This window comes from Balaenoptera ricei, chromosome 1 (assembly GCF_028023285.1).
Source record: "Balaenoptera ricei isolate mBalRic1 chromosome 1, mBalRic1.hap2, whole genome shotgun sequence".
NCBI classification, from domain to species: domain Eukaryota; kingdom Metazoa; phylum Chordata; class Mammalia; order Artiodactyla; family Balaenopteridae; genus Balaenoptera; species Balaenoptera ricei.
This window is the reverse complement of record NC_082639.1, coordinates 95,558,299-95,578,810: the sequence shown is the minus strand read 5'-3', so window position 1 is coordinate 95,578,810 and position 20,512 is coordinate 95,558,299. Positions and strand designations below refer to the sequence as shown.

The following is a 20,512-nucleotide window of genomic DNA, read 5'->3' as shown; positions in this document are numbered from 1 at the left end:
GGATGGGAGCGTTGGCTGATTCGGACACGAGCCGCTCTGCGGCTCGCGCTCAGCCTGGCCGCTCCTGTTGCCACCTTCCATTGGCCGGGACTGTTTTCAGCTCTTTGCCGCGCACGGGGAGAGCCACGAATCCAACAGCCGCCGGAGCCGGGGGCCCTGCTCGCGACCGCGGACACGCCGAGCGAGGCGCCGCCTCGATCCAACAGTCGCGGCTCCTGGGCTGCTGGGGCGGGTCGCAGCCGCTCGCGAGGAGGGACGTGGCAGGGACCGTGGTCCCCCCGCCAAGGTGAGGATGAAGACGTAGAAATGGCTTTGGGGCATGCGCCACAGCGGTCGTTAAGAGACACAAAACCGACGTCTTGGAGCCGGGAGCCTAGAGGAATAGGGCTGGTCCCCGGGCTGGGCTCTGGACGCCTCGGACGGAGGAGTAGTGTGCCCCTGCGCCAGGCCGACGGCGCAGGTGCGGAGAGCGCCGGCGTGGCGGCGGGCGGGTAACGTCACGTGGCGAGGCGGCGCGTGCGCAGGTGTCAAGGGCGGGGACCGGGGTTAGGTGCGGCCGCCGCTCTGAGGGAACCACTCTTCTCTGCAGAGCTCTTCTCTGCAGTATCTGCTGGTCGCCGCCGCGCTTTGCTTGTGCATTTGGAGGTACTTCTTACTCGAAGGTAATAGTTGCATCGACCCATGCTCTATAAATGCCTTAACGCTGTCTCGCTTGAGGAGGGTTTCGGAGTTAGATTTAGAGAATAACTCAAAAGTTAGATTGACATGTCTACTTTTTAGACTGAGTTCTAGCTGATAGAGGCAGATGTGTAATAGAGAACTAAAACTTAAATTCAAGGCCAGTAGTGAATTGGATATATGCTGGGGCATCTTTAGTTTATCACTTGCTTAGGACACTTTTCTCTTTAAATTTCATTTCGACCATGTGTGAAAGAGTAGTTGAAAGCAATTTGAGTGAGGTTGAGGGCTCTAATGAGTCACAACTGATAGAATTGCTCAGTTTGTATTAAACTAATAGTAAAAGGAAAGAATGGGTGTTATTGCATGTGTTTGGCGTGGCGGAAAGTTACTTAGGCTTCCTGAGCCTCTTTGATATTGTCTGAAACAGAACTTCCTGGATAAATTCTGTGGATTAAATGTAAAGAGAAAGAAGAAAGCTCGCTCTCTTCCTTCTCAGTGATCTAGGCAGCTATTCAGTCCAGGCTTCTCTTCTACAAAAACTGATATATTGTATTTACAGCCTAGTCGTTGCTGATTCCTAGGGATTGAAGGAGACATCTGCATTTTTGTCTCAACGAAACTTGAAAACAATGGCAGAAAACAACATAGAGGTAAGGCTTCCCTTCGTGACCTGCTGTATGACTCGGAAAAGTCATCCCCGCGATGTACTGTGAGGTACAGCCCTCCCTTCGTATCCGTGGGGTATTGGTTCTAGGACGCCCCGTGCACACCAAAACTCGCGGATGCTCAAGTCCTTTTTACAGTATAAAATGGTTATATTACACATGGTTATTGAATACTTGAGATGTGGCTTGAACAGCTGAGGAACGGAACTTCACTTGACTTTAAAATTAGTTTTAAAAAATTTCATTATTAGAAAACATTTAATATGTTTGGAGTAACTTGGGTATGTGAATCTTTTTAAATGTACCTTTTCTTTTGAAATTCAAATACAGATCAAGCATTTCTGATTTTATCTTGAAATATTTCAGATATATTGGTTAATATAATTATACCTTCTTAAAAACATTAAAAATAGGCTATGAGAAGGTTGCATATTTGCATATTTCTATTGGACAGCAATGCTCTAGTGCCTTTTGGACTGTATTCCTTTGTAAGACTAGTATTTAGGAACACCAGTAACAGCAGTTATGGGTTAATCATGACATTATTTTCTACTGGGGTCATGTCAAGGAAATTTTCACATTTGTAAAAGGCTCCGAATAAGACTATTAAAAAGGAAAACTGCTTAGGACTATTGCAATAAAAGCATTGCAGTAGGGGAGAGGGGTGGGGCCCAAATCCATGCAGTAGACGGTGGGGGGGGGATTTATAGCATATGAGCAGAGAGAGGGAATCAGTGGATGGAAAAGAGAGGAGAACCCCATCAAGGGTATGGGGTTCTTGCTAAACCTACTTGATAGGCTTCTGAAGGTGGGCCAGCTTGATCATACATTGAGGGCGGGGGATGAGGTGTTTGATCAGATACAGATTGAGCACATATCAAGTGTGGGTGACTTAGCAGGATTCCTGCTAAAACTGGGCCAGGCCAGCCAAAGATAGGACAGGGTCCAGGTAGGTGTAGTCAACAGAGGGCCCATGATTCACTTTGCTGTACAGCAGACACTAACACAACACTGTAAAGCAACGATACTCCAATAAAAATTAATTAAAAAAAAAAAAAAGGGCTCAGTCTGACTTCAGTTTGGTTAAGGAGAGTCTTTGTCAGTTATACACAACTTCTAGCCTCCTGCCGACCTGGACCCCAGGCTTTGGCAGTTCACTCCACTAAAAGTCCCGTGTGGCTAGGAGACGTCCAATTGTTTTATTAAGTGTATTCATAAGTAATTTTCTCTTCAGCCGACTCTAGGCTATAGGGAGAATTAAAGCCAGATAATCACTTAAAAGACATGAGAGGAGGCTTAAATGAAATGAAGTGTGGAGGAAGCACAGTGCCACCTGATCTTAGGACTTGAGATGGTTCAAGGGCCTATGTGTTCTATGAAGTGGTTGGGGGACATAAAACGTTCTTCTTATTTAATTCCTGAAGTCATGAATGATCAAAACACTTCCCCCCCACCTTTTATTTTGTTTGTAAACTTTCAGTGCAATAGTGTGGTTGATGGTAATGTTGAAGAAGTCTCCAACAAGAAGATAATTAAGTTTAATCCTCCATTATACAAACAGCGTTACCAATTCGTTAAAAATTTAGTGGAGCAACATCAACCCAAGAAGGTAGGTATTTCTCTTTCCAAACATTTGTTAATAATGCCTTATGTAATGCTTTGTCAAATAAAAAAATCTTAGTAAGGACTTAGCAAGTAAGCAGAGACTATGCAAAAAGACTTTTGCAAGGAGGGAAAGGGTTGCATAGGGAGAGCATCTGCCTTAATGGGCAAAAAGGATTTTTCTTTTATAGAGAGGAGGAAGTGGGATACAAGTGTGGTATGATTGGACAGTGGAATGTGTGAACCCTGAAACCAGCCTATTTTCTGGGAGGGATCCTTAGCTAAATACAGTCCAATGTTCAGGGGCCTGGAGGGAGGAGAATTTTGGGACAAGTAGTCAAGGTAATCATTCAAGGCAAAGAATGGGAACACTAGGCAACATCTGTGAGTGTGGGGGGAATATGGTACCTTCTGAAAGCCCTTTCTGGAAATACAAAGCATAGGTGGATACCTTTAACCTGTTAACCAGCCGCACAGAGCTCCGGTAAAATTCAACATTGCCAGTTTCAGATGTGCAGAAAATCTTGACATTTTACAATTGGATGTGATCTTTATGTGTTCTACATTTCTAGAGCATTTAGTCCGAACATCAAGCAGACTAGTCTTGTGGACATAGGTACTGTGGTTCTTTTTAATTAGATAATAATGGTGGGGGAAAGGCAAGGAGCCCTTGGCATTTATTCGCTTTCCCTTTGTAGCAAAGGTTCATGATCAGTGCTGGCACTGGATTCTGTCTGGGTAACACCTCCCTTCTGTGTCAGTATTTGGATTTCATAGGACCAAGGGAGCTGGCTAGGCCCAGTGAATATCTGAAGTCTATAGGGTCAGTTACAGGCTAAAGGATGATAGACTTCTTAAGGAAAATGGTGGTTTCTCTCATGAGTTTTGTAAAGTTAAACTCTACAAACTTCTTTTTGCTATGTAGTTTGTAGGTAGTGATGGGGCTCATGTATCCTTAGTATAGTTTCAGCTCAATTCCTGCTTGGAAGAAAATTGGGTATACTGTTTAAAAATTAGTACAGTTCATTGCTTCCAGTGATTTGCTTTCTGAAACTAGATTTTCATTTTTCAATTCTGTGTTCCCCTTCTTCCACCATCCCATAAATGTGCCTGCCTCAAAAGAGGAAAATTACTGAATAACCATGGGTGCAACTTAGATTGCACATCTTTTTGGGTGTGGGTACTTTTAAGTGTCTGTCATGAGTTATCTTCATTTGCCCTTTTCACCTAAAGTGGGGTTCAGAAATATATAGGTAACTCACCTGTGGTTAATGAAGACTGTTGTGTGATGAAGAAAACAGATTTAATAAAAATCTTTAAGAATGTGTGAATATTTATTAAGGGGATTAGATTAACAAGATCAAGCTATATCCTGGTATGTTCAGTCAGCATCCTTTTCTAAGTCTTGTTGAAGCTTCTCAGAGGCACAGATTCCTCTTAGCACACTTGCCTGTCAAGTGTGCTCTCCCTGTGCCAGGCCCCTAGGATATACCTTGATACCTGAGTTAGTTTTTTTGTCCAAACACTCTAGTTAGGTCATGGGAGGTTAACAGGCCTTATTTTTTTCCCCTGGGGTTTACAGTGTTTCCGGTTAATTTCCTTTTTGTTTATTTTTTCTACCAAAAAGATACTGTATAATTCTTTTGATACCCACTACTTCTGGAAAAAAAAAAAAAAACATGGTTGATCATATGTGACTTCTGGCTATAATGTCTTTGAAATAACATTCTTTCTCATCTACAGGTTGCAGACTTGGGGTGTGGTGATGTTTGCCTCCTAGTGATATTAAAATACCAAAAGTGCATTGAAGAGCTTGTTGGAGTGGATATCAATGAAGGGAGACTTAAATGGAATGGGTAATACTGAGTTTCTAAAATAATTATGCATTAGTCTAAAACTAGTGGCACTTTTTAAAAAAATTAATTCTTTTTGGAGTATAGTTGCTTTACGATGTTGTAAAACTAGTGGCACTATTAATTATCGTTAGATGAAGTGGTTTTTTTTTTTTATGGCCACGCGGCTTATGGGATTTTAGTTCTGCGACCAGGGATTGAACCTGGGCCCTCGGCAGTGAAAGCGCAGAGCCCTAACCACTGGCTCGCCAGGGAATTCCCAGATAAAGTGGGTTTTTTTTGAATTTAATTTATTTTTTTATACAGCAGGTTCTTGTTGTCTATTTTATACATATTAGTGTATACATGTCAATCCCAATCTCCCAATTCATCACAACACCACCACCCCCCTGCCACTTTCCCCACCCTTGGTGTTCATAACATTTCTTCTCTACACCCAGATGAAGTGTTTTTTATACAAGTTCTTTATAACTTGTTTAAAGGGAGGCACTATGAGAGCCCCAGGCTCGCCAAATAATGCCTTTACCATGACAGTGATTTGCCTGTATGTTGTGAATAATACCTAGAAGTTTTGCTTCTACCTATGTAGAAAGTATAGCTTCAATTCAGTAATTACAGCAATCAAAGCATTGCAAATTCAATTTCAAACGGCAAAGTCTAATGCTGAACACCAAGATAACTTATAGCAGAGGATTTAAATTGCCACAGCACCGGGGTAGAAGCCTGAGGCCTCCTTCAGTTTGAATGAGTCTCACTCATATATGACTTCCACAGATTGTTTTAAGAATGTTTTTCTTCTAAAGAACAAAAAATTGAAAATCACTGATCCAAAGTGAGGTGAGAGAACCAAAAGTATTAATAATGAGAGGAATATCAAATATTAAAAATCTTGTTCTCATTGGCCATTTAATGCCCTATGAGATAATTCAAAAAGAGTCATATACCACAATGTTCATTGCAGCACTATTTACAATAGCCAGGACATGGAAGCAACCTAAATGTCCATCGACAGATGAATGGATAAAAAAGATGTGGCACGTATATGCAATGGAATATTACTCAAGCCACAAAAAGAAACGAAATTGAGTTATCTGTAGTGAAGTGGATGGACCTAGAGTCTGTCATATAGAGTGAAGTAAGTCAGAAGAGAAAAACAAATACTGTATGCTAACACATACATGTGGAATCTAAAAAAAAAAAAATGGTACTGATGAACCTAGTGGCAGGGCAGGAATAAAGACACAGACATAGAGAATGGACCTGAGGACATGGGGGGCTGGGGAGGAAGGGGAAGCTGGGGCGAAGTGAGAGTGCATTGACATATACACACTACCATATGTAAAATAGATAGCTAGTGGGAAGCAGCCGCATAGCACAGGGAGATCAGCTCAGGAGGGGTGGGATAGGGAGGGAGGGAGGGAGGGGATATGGGGATATATGTATGCATATGGCTGATTCACTTTGTTGTACAACAGAAACTAACACAACATTGTGAAGCAATTATACTCCAATAAAGATGTATTAAAAAAATGCCCTATGAGAGAGGAAGTTACCCTATGACCTTGTGCTTAATACAGCAAGTCATGGAAATAGGCCATGTCAGACTTACCAATGTAGGCAGAAGATAATTTATCAGAGGATCAGAGTTTCTGTAGCTGGTAAGATATTCCAAATAGATTATATGTGTTCAAATGTTCCTTCTGCAATAATGCTTCTGCAGGTCTAGGCTGTCCCCATGCATGGGGGATCATCTGGATCCTCGAGAGCTGGATTTAGTTATTACCTTGTATCATGGCTCTGTTTTGGAGAAAGACTGTCGTTTGCTTGGATTTGATTTGGTAGCATGTATTGAATTGTAAGTATTAAACTGATTCTTACTGTATACATTCATTTGAAAAATCGGAATAAATTAGTCTCAGTAAACTTAGTGTCCTAGATATTTGTCATAATCTGAGTTATTTGTAAATAAAATTGCTTGTCAGCTGGGATTAGCTTTTTACTGGCCTTTTTGTTTGGAAATGATTTCAAGTTTATAAGTAAGATGCAAAATGTATAAAGTACCAGGAACACCCATATCCTTTATCCTGATTCACAGATTAACATTTTTTTTTTTTTTTTTTACATTTTCTTTATTTTATCTTGTGTATATGTGCTCTCCTGCTGTCTCCCTCTCCCTCCACACATTTTTTTTTTTTCTGAACCATTTAAGGGTAGGTTTTACCCTTTGCCCCTAATAAATTCAGTATTAAATAACCAGTTGCTGTTTTTTTCTTTTCTTTTTTGGCCACGCCTCGAGGCTTGCGGGATCTTGGTCCCCCGACCCTGGATCGAACCCAGTGAAAGCTCTCAGTCCTAACCACTGGACCACCAGGGAATTCCCCAGTTCCCTTTATTTTTTTTTACTTTTAAAATTTATTTATTTATTTTTGGCTGCGTTGGGTCTTTGTTGCTGCGCGCAGGCTTTCTCTAGTTGTGGCGAGTGGGGGCTTCGTTGCGGTGTGCGGGCTTCTCATCGCGGTGGCTTCTCTTGTTGCGGAGCACGGGCTCTAGGTGCGCGGGCTTCAGTAGTTGTGGCGCACGGGCTTAGTTGCTCCGTGGCATGTGGGATCTTCCCGGGCCAGGGCTCGAACCTGTGTCCCCTGCATTGGCAGGCGGATTCTTAACCCCTGCGCCACCAGAGAAACCCTTCCCTTTATTTTTAATAAGAATATTTTTCATTTTTGGCTTTTAATGATTAGACTCAGGCGATGCATTCCTGGAACACAGTAGAGCACTGAAGATGTTATTTGGATCCTCGGGTCATTCCATCTGGAGGCACCAATATCCGTTTGTCCTTGGGGAGGTTAATTTTGATCTTCCCAGACAAGGTGTGGTTGCTTAGCTGTACAATTACTACTCCCCCTCATCCCCCTCACCCCTGACAACTGATAAGCAGTCTGGAGACTGCAGACCATACACATATCTTTTTACTCATCCGTATTTCCCCCCCAAATTTCCCTATATTATATGGTGGCAAATGGTTTTTGCAATTTCAGCACTTCTCTGTATTTACTAGTCAAGAGCCCTCCCACCTCACTTATTTATCATCAGTATGAACTCATGAATTTCCATTTTTTTTTTAATGGTTTGTAACTTACTGTATTTTGCTGCTCAGATATTCCCAAGATTGGTCAGTGGGGGTCCCTTCAAGCTGACTCCTGTGTCCTTGTGATATGTCTGTCCTTTTTTGAGCACTTTATTTCTGGCGTAGCAAGATGTACCAGGCTGGTTGTCTACTTTTCCTTCCCAGTCTGCCATTTCTGGTTCCTTTTAATGGGAAATGGTATTCAGAAACCAAGATGTCTCTTAATGACCTTTTAATAGTAGTTAAGGGTCTTATTCTGGGGTCGGTTTACCTGGTACTGTGTTCAGATTTCCAGTTTTTAGTAATGTGTTCTCTAGAGCAGAGTGTTTCTCTTTTGTATTTCCTGTTGCCTGGCACGTAGTAGGTGCCTAATGTTTGAAATTACTTATGGAGAACATTAGAGCATTGGTTAAAGAGCCAGGGAGCAATGATAACTGTCATCCATGTGCAGCCCGGGTCTGAATTTCCTTTTTAAGTCTGAATATTCCATTGTATGTGTCACAGTTTGCTTATCCGTTCATCTGTTTACAGCCACCTTTTGGCTATTGTGAATAATGCTGAACCATATTTCTCTTATCTGGTCTGAGAGGTCCATGCTTAGAAGTTGTTTTGCAAAATCAATTAGGAAACTACTTGCAAGTGAAGCTAGGTTTCCTTATATCTTTCTCACTTACCACTTTAGAATAGAACATTTTGATTCAGAAGATCTGGCGAAGTTTCCTGAAGTCGTATTTGGGTACATGTCTCCAGCCATGATTGTCATCAGCACACCGAACTCTGATTTCAATTCCCTGTTTCCATCTACAGTCTTCAGAGATTCAGATCACAAATTTGAGTGGAGTAGAATGCAGTTTCAGACCTGGTGAGTTCTTAAGTGTTTTTGTTTTTTTTGTGACTGTGCTGGAGTTTTCAACCCTATGAAGTAAATCTTATTATCTACAATTATTTCTTATTTTATTCCAATAAAATTGATTCCCAAAGTGCAACTTCGCATATAATCATTAAGAAACCACCACATTTGGGCATTATTTTCTCTGTCAGGTCCCACAGGCAGGCACGTGTGGAAAGGGTGTGTGGGCAGCAGGTACCTTTCACGTGAAGGTGTCAGGAGTTATCTCCCAGGAGCATGACAGATGGTCATGTTCTGGCATAATTGCAAACCCAGGTAGGAGTTGGGATTATAGCCCTTCTGGTTTCCTTGTCCGTCCCTGCATACTGCTCCATATTCTTGTGGTTACTGGGAAACTGACACTGTCATTGCCTTAACGCTCTTAACAGAAATAAGCAAACCCCGTGATATGGCATTAGGTGGTGTTGTAGGAATTGCAGCTTGTTTTGTCTTGTAAGTTTCATGTTCTGTGCTACTGGACATGGTTGTTTAACAATAGTTTAGAAAAATGATTTTTCTCTTTGTTTTGACTTTAGGGCTTTAGACGTGGCCAATCGCTACAGTTACTCTGTGGAGTTTACTGGTGTGGGAGAACCACCAGCAGGAGCTGAGGATGTTGGATGTTGTACCCAGATAGGGGTCTTCCGGAAAAAAGCAAAGGCAACTGAATCTGCTGTTTTGGAGCACCATGGCGAACATGTTTATGAAGTTGTGAGTATTCTCTGTGGCTCTGAGAGCAAGTTCATTTATTGGGATGGTGAAATGAGTCCCTACTATTGAGAAGTGTTAGTGACCTTTTTTGAGGAGAATCCCATGCCCCACAGTGTCTCAAAGCATGTTACAGAGAATGATCTGCTGTTGTCTTAGAAATACTTCCAGGCTGTTTGCTCCAGCAAACCACCCTCCCGCTTTTGTAATCTGTTAGGATTAGCAGTTTCTGTAGCTTGGTTAGGGAAATGACATGAAATTGAGCCTCCAAGCTTGTCAGACCCTTTTGGTTTTGGGAGGTATGTATGATGAAGAATATGGTGAAGAGTGTCTATGTCAATAGTTTTGGACTCCCATTATAACTGTAGCATTCACAATGGGTAGGGTTTGTCATGTACATATGCTTATCTGTATGTACAGTTAATTCTAATGTGGTAACTAGTTACTAGGTTATGTGGTAACTAGGTTACTAGTGGTTTTGAAAATTTTCTTCTATTTCCAGTCTTTTGCATTTTTTTCTCTTCAGATTTATACGACCTCATACCCGAGTTTACAGCAAATGAATTACTGTAGACGTGTAGTGACTTATCTAGTGTACCGAGAGGTGCACAGAATGAAACGGAGATGTCAAGTGACTCTGAGACAGCACGAGTTGGAACCTGAGTCCGCAGACCCTGGCAACCCAACAAGAAAATTCATCTCAGACCTTCCAGTTCCAGTACTCACAGAGGCAGACAAAGCCATGGAGATGACTCCCCAACCCTTCTGTATTGGAGATAAGTTTTATGTACCCCTGGAGAGAATCATTGCTTGTCCCAGGCTGCGGCACATATGTGGTAATGTAGAGAAGCTGAGAGAGTTCCTTGCTGATGTAGTAGAACTGAACTGCGATGGTTCTGCAGTGAAGGTTGACTTGCATGATTGTGGTGACTACTGAGCCTTCTTTATTTCCTGACATTCAGGGTCTTAGCAATAATGGGGCTCATTTAGAATTAAACTTTGTGCAGCCATAATTCAGGTAACTTTTAAATTAAAAATCACCTAACTTTTGTTTTCTTGTGTGTTGAATGTGACATTAAAGAGTTTTTAAAGAAAACTGAATTATCTTGTAGTGTTTACAATCTTTTCCCAGGGGGTAGAGTAGTTTTAAAACCTCTACCTACTCTGGGCTAAATTCTAACCTGTAATACTTAGCCTAAAACACATACAAAACAGGAATGCAGGTATTTGAAAGGAACAAAACTTCATAATTAAAACATTGCCTGTGGTTTTTGAGTTTTGCTCTCTGGGAGCTTACTGGCTGGAATTGGGGTGGTAGTAGCAGTAGGAGAGAGGGAAATACAGCTTCTTGTAATGGGGAAAAAAAGTCCAAATGAGACATTTCTTATTTATTTATTTATTTATTTATTTATTTATTTTTGTTTTTGGCTGCGTTGGGTCTTCGTTGCTGCGCGCGGACTTTCTCTAGTGGCAGCAAACAGTGGCTACTCTTCGTTGCGGTGCGCGGGCTTCTCATTGCGGTGGCTTCTCTTGTTGCAGAGCACGGGCTCTAGGCACACAGGCTCAGTAGTTGTGGCTCGTGGGCTCTAGAGCGCAGGCTCAGTAGTTGTGGCGCACGGGCTTAGTTGCTCCGCGGCACGTGGGATCTTCCCAGACCAGGGCTTGAACCCGTGTCCCCCTGCACTGGCAGGCAGATTCTTAACCACTGCGCCACCAGGGAAGTGTCGAGACATTTCTTTCTAAGGCGTGGGAGTGCAGAGGTTAGCCAACCAGGTATGGCAGCTGTACTATCAATCACAGGGACCCCTATGGACCCATATGCCCATCTTGCCTTTCCACTGTACTTCCTGTGCACCTTGGGGACAGAGATGGATGTTTGAGCTTTAGCTACCACTTGTGTATTCCAAACCAGCAGAAAAGGGAAAGGATGAAGGGCACGTGCCGGCTGCCGGGTAAGGTCTGTTGCACTGCTCCTGCTGCTTGGCCAGACGGAAAACTCATGGCCATACCTTACAGCAAGGGATGCTGGGAAGGGCAGTCTTTTTTTCCTGGGATGCCACGTGCCCATTTGGTGGGCTTCTGTCAAGGAACAAGGGGGAGAGAGAACATGGTGACCACCTGCCACAACTGGAATGTCCTGAAACAGGCTGTGGCTGGGCAGGGTGGGTACCTGGGAAGGGCTTCCTTGGGGCTGTAATTCTCAAGCTGAGTTTTGAAGGGTTAATAATTAAGTCAATGGAAAGTGGATTTGGCCAGGGGGGGTGAGTAGAAAAAAAGGGGTTCTGGAAGAGAACGGTATTACTCAGACTGCTCCGTCAGATCCCCTCTGTGTACTTGCACTGATTTTACTCCTGAATGCATGCAATCTAGAGTTTTGCATCCCCACCCTGCCCAAAGGGCCCTCTGTCCTCACCTTTCTAGGCCTGTGCAACTTTCTAGGGTTTTCTTCCCATTGCTCTTCTGTTAGGGCCAAGATCTAGCCAAGTCTCCAAAAATTAACTTTGTTCAGGCTTAAGCACCTCCCAGAAGTGTTTAAATGCTCATAATTTAATTGCCATGGGTGACGGGGCCACACTCCCCACGGCTCGCCCACGTCTCTGCAACTCCTGCACCTACATTCTTCTTAATCTGTCTTTACCTCCCTGTCTTGATACAGGTCTTTATTTGCATGTTGAATGGTTCTAAGCTGGGGGTCAGCAAATGCTCCTGTGGGGACAGAGTAACTTTCAATGTTGCAACTACATGAGTTGAATGGAAAAGTGAACACAATAATTCTACATACAAGAGTCTTTCTGAGACCAAATGATCAAATATCTGATTTAAAGGAAACAACGCTGGCAACCCTACCCATATCTGTATATGGAACAGGTTGTATAGTACCTAGCCAGATTTCAGGTGTCTCAGATACTCGTGGAGTGTCGGGACCTGCTGAAATGCGGTATAGTCCCCTCCAGCCGCTGCCTCTGTTACACTTGCCTCCCGCTCCCTTTACTGCCACCCCTAGCTCATTGGAAACCAGCTCCCCAGGGTGCAGTGCTGGATGGCCTGTGGCTTTTCATCACTACTGTGTTTCTGAGAATAATTTGCCAGGAGGTTCCTGAGAAGGGACATAATCTTATCTGAAATTTCACAATCATGCCGTGCTGGGAGTGGGTCCCTCCCTTCCCAGTTTGGCGGGCTGCATATTAGTAGGCCCTTTGTATCTGGGGAACTGTTTTTTATTTTGGCTGCATTGGGTCTTCGTTGCTGTGCGTGGGCTTTCTCTAGTTGCAGCGAGCGGGGGTACTCTTCATTGCGGTGCACGGGCTTCTCATTGCAGTGGCTTCTCTTGTTGTGGAGCATGGGCTCTAGGTGCGTGGGCTCAGTAGTTGTGGTGCGCAGGCTCAGTAGTTGTGGCATGCGGGCTCAGTAGTTGTGGCATGTGGGCTCAGTAGTTGTGGCTCATGGGCTCTAGAGCGCAGGCTCAGTAGTTGTGGCGCACGGGCTTACTTGCTCCGCGGCATGTGGGATCTTCCTGGACAAAGGCTTGAACCCATGTCCCCTGCATTGGCAGGTGGATTCTTAACTACTGCGCCACCAGGGAAGTCCCGGGAGAAATGTTTTACATAATTTAAAAATTTTTTCAGGCTTCCCTGGTGGTGCAGTGGTTGAGAGTCTGCCTCCCAATGCAGGGGACACGGGTTCGAGCCCTGGTCTGGAAAGATCCCACATGGCGCGTAGCAACTAGGCCCGTGAGCCACAATTACTGAGCCTGCGCGTCTGGAGCCTGTGCTCCGCAACAAGAGAGGTCGCGATAGTGAGAGGCCCGTGCACCGCAATGAGGAGTGGCCCCCGCTTGCCGCAACTAGAGAAAGCCCTCGCACAGAAACGAAGACCCAACACAGCCATAAATAATAAAATAAAAAAAATAAAAAAATAAAATAAAATAAAATAAAAATCTTTTCATTGATGGAATTTAAAGGAAACTTTGCACCGCACAGCTTGCGGGATCTTAGTTCCCTGACCAGGGACTGAACCCGGGCCCCTGGCAGTGAGAGCGGGGAGTCCTAACCACTGGGCCACCAGGGAATTCCCTAAACGTTGTAGACTTTAAACCTTTTCCTTAATGCCTGCCATTGGGAACACCACTGAGAACTTCCTGCCTCTCAAATTTACTGCTTTTCTTAGAGAGTCCACCATTCCTCATAGAATTCCAGTGGATAAAATATCTATTCTGATATCAATTATTTCACATAAATGGTATTATACATTTTGATGCAGCCTTATCATTAGTAATATATTTTATAAATTCACTTCCATCTATTTGTACTCCATTCTTTTTAATGATTACATCTGCTTTTTTTTTTTGAAGTAAAGAAAAGGGTGGAATTTAATCTTTATTTACAGGGCACTGCAAGATATGAAATTCCACATAGAAATAAGAAACCCATTGAGAGGAGAAGCTTCATACAGTATGTACAGTTTAGAACTGTTCAAGTATAGTTTCTCTGTAAAAAGTGCTACAATAACAAACCATGTATAAAAAGAGTTCTTAGTAGAGAAACAGTAAGACAAACTTCTACCAAACATAGTACACAACGAACAACTTAATGCCTCAGGTGTACAGTCTAAAAGTTGAAGGTCCCAGCAGTGCCATCCTGAACTTGGAATGTAAACCCTTCAGAGGTAGTTTCTGGCACAACATTTTGATCTTCCTCTTCCTCCACAGAGAAATACGTCTCAATCAAGTTTAATGAAGCTTTGTACACAGACTCATTTTCATGGTTTTGTAGAGCTTCTATTTTGTCTAAACCTCCACATTCTTCAATCATTATACTAAGTTTCTCAGTTTCACCTAGTTTCTCAGCAGCCTGAAAGATATTTGAAATGGCATCCAGAATAACCAGAATAATTTTGGTGTCTTTCGCAGTTAGGAGGTTCATCAACGGTTCTATTATGCCACAATGAACAAGGTATACGATCTGCTCAACTGTTACGCCACGTGTATAGTTGGTCACAGCCGATACATTTTCCTTTTGTGTCTTAAAGTCTGCCTTAGAGAGAACGCCAACAAGGAACGGGACTTATCCATGATGTACAACTTGTTGTATCTGGTCCTGGCAGCCAGCCGTGATGTTTGACATTGTCCACGTAGCTTCCTTCTGAGTATTTGTTTTGGAGTTTGTTCGCAGGCTGGGAAAGATGGCAAGTGCTCCTGCATCTGTTACAACCTGAGTCTATTCATCTGTCCCAGTGACAGTATTCCCTATGGCTCTTCGCGCGGGAGTCACGATTGGCAATTCAGTAGCTCCTAAAAGCTTCACAGGTTGGGGTACAACCCCAGTTTTCACAACCATTTCAATCTGTTCATTTGTACCATCAGTAAGGTAGGAAATAGACCAGCAGGTATCAGCTAAAACTTCTGGATCATCATGATGCAGGAGACGAACTAAAGTAGGAAGAATTTGCTCAACAGCATCTAAGGGGGGTGGTGCAGGATTCTTGTTGTGACAGAGATTTGAAAGTGTCCAGGTGAGATTACGTAAGTAACCACATGCTAAAGATGACATATCAGGAACCTCCAGAAGTGCCTACAGCGGGTCAACTGCACCATACTTGATAACCAAGTCTCGGAAAACCAAGCCATCACCTGCAATGTTTCCTAGAGCCCACAGAGCTTGTTCACTGATGTGAGCGTGGGGAGATGCCAACAGAGAAATGAATGCTGGGATAGCACCTCCATCTACCACAGCCTTGGTCTGTTCTGATGTCCCAGAAGCAATGTTAGTGAGGGCCCAAGCAGATTCAAACTGGATGGGACTACAATCAGTTCTGCCCAAGCAGGACGCAAATTTTGGAATCAAACCCGCCCGTTGTCTATGGGGGGCTGTTTTTCCCTAGAAAGCAGTTTCCTAGCAGCTTGAGTAGCTTGGAGTTGGCTTTCCAAATTGTTGCTACTTATGCCTTTGACAATGTCATCAACAGACCAATTTACAGTGTGCTGGTTGTTGCGGTTTTCCTGCAGTGGAGAAGCAGCAGCATCTGGAAAAGAGCTGACGTTTCTCCTTTTCAGCATCTGGTCATCCTTCTTAGCTTTCCTGAGCTCCACATTAACTTCTATTCGGCGCTGCCTCATTTCTGTACTCTTTCCCCTTGTTCTTGAATCTGTTAAGGTGGGCGGCTGGTGAATTAGCATTCTCACTGGTGGACATGGTTATGAGACAAAGGGAGAAAGCTACACAGCCGGCTCAAGCTTCCACAGGAGGCAGCTCGGCTGCCCTCAAAATGTCCACCACGGGGCTTCCCTGCTGGCGCAGTGGTTGAGAATCTGCCTGCCAATGCAGGGGACACGGGTTCGAGCCCTGGTCTGGGAAGATCCCACATGCCGCGGAGCAACTGGGCCCGTGAGCCACAATTACTGAGCCTGCGTGTCAGGACCCTGTGCTCCGCAACAAGAGAGGCTGCGATAGTGAGAGGCTCGTGCACTGTGATGAAGAGTGGCCCCCGCTTGCCGCAACTGGAGAAAGCCCTCGCACAGAAACGAAGACCCAACACAGCAAAATAAATAAATAAATTAATTAATTTTAAAAAATTTAAAAAAAAGATTAAAAAGAAAAAAAGATAAAAAAACAGAAAAGTCCACCACGGTCAGCCCTACATCTCCTTTTTAATAAAACGGTAATAGTAATGCAAGTTCATGCTAAAAACCCAGACTGCTCATAAGGATGTAAAGGAGAAATTAAATCTCCCTCAACAGTTTGCCCCCAACTCTTCCATTTCACTCCCTAGAAAACTATTAAGGTTTCTTGTTCCCAGTTAAGTACAAGTAAATTCCAATTTTGCAAGAACTAGTGGCCTTTTGGGGGGCAGGTTGTTCCAGTTTTTTGGAAAACCACCTGAATGGGCCAAGTTTTGTAACTATAAAGGCCTTACGAATAGCAAACTTTGCTCCAAGGAGTTAAAGTGCACTGTATGATGACGAAAAAATGTGGTTCTGTAAGGGGGCAGAGTTCTATCTGCAGATTTTTGTGGGAAAATTACCACCACTGGCACCACCATGGCCCACCCACCAGAGCAGGTTGAAATTTGTGTTGCCAGGTATTAGGTGGAACTTCCCTCCTCCTTGTTCTGAGTAAGATTTGCCCGTAATTCCTATTTCCATGGTCTGGGCAATTCCAAAACCCCTTTAAGAATTTCTGAGAAGCTCACAGCACTCCTCTGGTGCAATTGCCACACAATAGAGATGTGAAACCCCTTCGGTGTCTCCACAAGACTCACAGAGCACTTCTACACAGCGCCAGTCTCCACGTCCTTCCCTTAGCTTCTCACCTCCCAACCCCCTCCTGCCTTTCTAACCCTCCTGTCTACAGCATACCCAGCAGTTCAGCTCTCTTTAAAGTATTGCTCTCAAGCCCCTGGGGCTCATTTCTGTCAGGAAATTATTCCAAATGAAAGTAATGCCCTCAGCTAGAGTTTGGGTGCCAACAAAATCTCATTACAGCTGGTACTGTGGAGACTGAGCTGAGCAGTTGTAGACTGGAGGTCAGGGACTGAGCACTGCCAGCGGTGCCATGGTGGAATCTTGATTATACGTTCATGGAGGATGCAGGTGTTAGCTATGGTCACCACGGTTTATCACTGAATACGGTGCACATCTTTGGGGATATCCTGAAATAGGGAACATTTAAGAGTATTGGTGAGATCTAGCAAGCCAGCTTGTAGGAGCTGGAAGTCAAGTTTGTACAGTAAATGTTAATTTCACCTCTTTTGTGACTAGTTTTTGAAGCCAGGGGAAGGCTAGTTATACACCTGTCTTTTGAAAGTTAACTGTCAAGGGCCTATGCCCATTTATCTGTTGGTTTCTAAGTTCCTGTCAAGCTGTATGTACTCTGTGCCAGCATTGCTGCAGTTATTGCTACCTACTCCATTTCATCCTGTATGCTGTGACCCTACCTGGAAATTAAACTCTGGTCATTCTATTCTTACCTGGAAACACTGCATTGCTCCCTACTTTCACACCTCATCCTTGACTCAGATACTTTGCTTTCATTGCTGTGTCTTTGTCCAGCCTTGCCCCTCTGTCTGGAATCCCTTTATCATGCTGATCACCCAGTCTTTTCTAGGAGGAATCATCGTGTCACTGAACTTACAGCATCTTTCATTAATCCCACACTAAGAACAATTTTGCCTTATTTAAGCAAAGTATGCAATGCTTTAAAATCTTTTTAAGTATTTCAAATTTTTAAAATTTACTACTGAAAAAATATAAAATATGTTTTTCCTTTGGTCTTAATTCCAAAGAATATAGGGGAAAGAAGAGCCAGACACAGGATCATGTGGGAGCGGTAGATTTGAACTGAATCATTGAAGTTCAGTACCAGAAGGTGGCACACTTTTCCCACTTAAATGCATTCATTTGCTTTGAGGACTACCTGATATAAATAAGATGCAAAAAAAAAAAAAAAAAAAAAAAAAAAAAATCCTAGTTATGCCCATTTTCTTTAGAGGTTTGAAGCTCTGCCACGCATACTCAGGAAACTGCTGAAATGGTTTAAAGATCTAGCGGTGAAGTCAATTTCTTAAGAGAAATGACTAAGGAGATATCTCAACCTAGCTGACCTGTAATTGCATAGGAATGGGGTCTAAACTAATTCATACAGGATGGTCTCAGACGTTTCCTTATTAGATTTGAGATCACTGACTCAGGAAATGTCTAAATTTAAGCCTTTTCTGTATGTTTCCTAAATTTGTGTTACATTTTGTGTAATGTGTGACGGATTAGCTCCATCAAAGATTTCATATCATGCAAATGGAAAGAAAGGTTTCATTTCCTTAAATGTGCAGCAACCAGGTATGTGCTATGTATGTTCAGGAAGGAAAAGGTAAAATAAGGTAAAGGAAGGGAGGGGATGTAGGGAGGAAGGGAGAAAAAAACACTAGGTGTTGAAGAAAGATGGGGTAAGTCATAAGAAGGCTGGGCCTGGGAACCCCATGCCTGAGACGTGGGCAAGAAGGTCTGAGGGGACAGGACACAAACAGATGGACTGGAATAATTAATATTGTTAAAATTACCACACTACCCAAGGCAATCTTCAGACCCAATGCAATTCCTATCAAAATACCAAGGACAGGGACTTCCCTGTGATCCAGTGGTTAAGACTCTGTGCTTCCACTACAGGGGGCATGGGTTTGATCCTTGGTCAGGGAACTAAGATCCTGCATGCCATATGGCACCACCAAAACAAAACAAAACAAAACAAAAAAACAACCCCCCCCCCCAAAAAAACCAAACAAACAACCAAGGACATTAGTCACAGAACTAGAACAAAAATTTAAAAATTTGTATGGAAACACAAAAGACCAAGAATTGCCAAAACAATCCTGAGGAAAAACAGCAAAGCTGGAGGCATAACCTTTCCAGACTTCAGACTATACTACAAAGCTACAGTAATCAAAATAGTGTGGTATTGGCATGAAAACAGAGAAACAGATTAAGGGAACAGAATACAGAGCCCAGAAATAAACCCACACACCTACGCTCAATTAACCTATGACAAAGGAGGTAAGAATATATGATGGAGAAAAGACAGTTTCTTCAACAAGTGGTGGTGTGCAAGCTGGACAGCTTACCCATCAATCAATGAAATTAGAACTCCCTCACACCATGTACAAAGATAAACTCAAAATGGTTTAAAGATCTAAATATAAGACACAATGCCATAAAACTCCTAGAAGAGAACATAGGTAAAACATTCTCTGACATAAATCATAGCAATGTTTTCTTAGGTCAGTCTACCAAGGCAACAGAAATAAAAGCAAAAATAAACAAATGGGACCTAATCAAATGTAAAAGCTTATGCACAGCAGAGGAAACCATCAATGAAAAGACAACCTACGAATGGGAGAAAATATTTGCAAATGATATGACTGATAAGGGGTTAATATCCAACATATATAAAGAGCTCATAAAACTCAACATCAAAAAAACCCCAAACAACCTGATTAAAAAATGGACAGAAGACCTGAATAGATGTTTTTCCAAAGAAGATATACAGATGGCCAAGAGGCACATGAAAAGGTGCTCAACGTTGCTAATCATCAGAGAAATGCAAATCAAAACCACAATGAGATACCACCTCACACTTGTCAGAATGGCTATCATCAAGAACACAAATAACAAATGCTGGAGAGAATGTATAAAAGGGAACCCTCGTACACTATTGGTGGGAATGTAAATTAGTGCAGCCACAGTGGGAAACAGTATGGCAGTTTCTCAAAAAACTAAAAATAGAACTACCACATGACCCAGCAATTCCACTCTTGGGTATATATATGAAAAAAATGAAAACACTAATTTGAAAAGATAAATGCACCCCAATGTTCAAAGCAGCATTATTTACAGTTGCCAAGATATGGAAGCAGCGTAAGTGCCCATCAACAGATGAATGGACAAAGAAGACATGGTATATATTTACAATGGAATACTACTCAGCCATAAAAAATGAAATCTTGCCATTTGCAACAACATGGATGGACTTGGAGGGTATCACGCTAAGTGAAGTAAGTCAGACAAAGACAAATACTGTATGATATGACTTACATGTGGAATCTAAAAAAATAAACTAGTGAATATAACAAAGAAACAAACTTACACATACAGAGAACAGACTAGTGGTTACCAGAGGGGAGAGGAAAGGGGGGAGGGGCAAGACAGGGGTAGGGGATTAAAATGTACAAACTATTAAGTTTAAAATAAACTACAAGGATATATTGTACAACATAGGGAATATAGCCAATATTTTATAATAACTATAAATGGAGTATAAGCTTTAAAAATTGTGAATCACTATGTTGTACACCTGTAACTTACATAACATTGTACATCAACTATATTGAAAAGAAAAGTCTGAGGGGACAGATCAGAGGCTCCTGCTAGGTTCTGCTGTGATCAGCACAAAGTTGTCCCAGATGATCCCGTATGATCCTGTGTACTGGGGAGGAGGTTTGAGGG

The 20,512-nt window shown here is 42.7% G+C and overlaps 1 protein-coding gene and 1 pseudogene across 1 annotated transcript; one reads left to right on the top strand and one right to left on the bottom strand.

The window, feature by feature from the left end:
- Positions 1-1,310: 1,310 nt before the first annotated feature.
- On the top strand, positions 1,311-10,459 carry HENMT1 (HEN methyltransferase 1). The gene is made up of 7 exons (XM_059900731.1): positions 1,311-1,331; positions 2,827-2,955; positions 4,692-4,804; positions 6,522-6,656; positions 8,608-8,787; positions 9,351-9,525; positions 10,049-10,459. The coding sequence occupies exons 1-7, from the start codon at positions 1,311-1,313 to the stop codon at positions 10,457-10,459; spliced, it is 1,164 nt and encodes a 387-aa protein (XP_059756714.1).
- Positions 10,460-14,129: 3,670 nt separating this feature from the next.
- On the bottom strand, positions 14,130-15,713 carry LOC132351018 (importin subunit alpha-1-like; annotated as a pseudogene).
- Positions 15,714-20,512: the final 4,799 nt, after the last annotated feature.

What these genes read in the sequence shown, in the direction of transcription:
- HENMT1 (XM_059900731.1), top strand. Translation starts at nt 1,311, where the DNA reads ATGGCAGAAAACAACATAGAG. An exon ending in TTGGTAGCATGTATTGAATT is followed by an intron (nt 6,657 to 8,607) that starts GTAAGTATTAAA and finishes TTACCACTTTAG; the next exon opens with AATAGAACATTTTGATTCAG. An exon ending in GCGAACATGTTTATGAAGTT is followed by an intron (nt 9,526 to 10,048) that starts GTGAGTATTCTC and finishes TTTTCTCTTCAG; the next exon opens with ATTTATACGACCTCATACCC.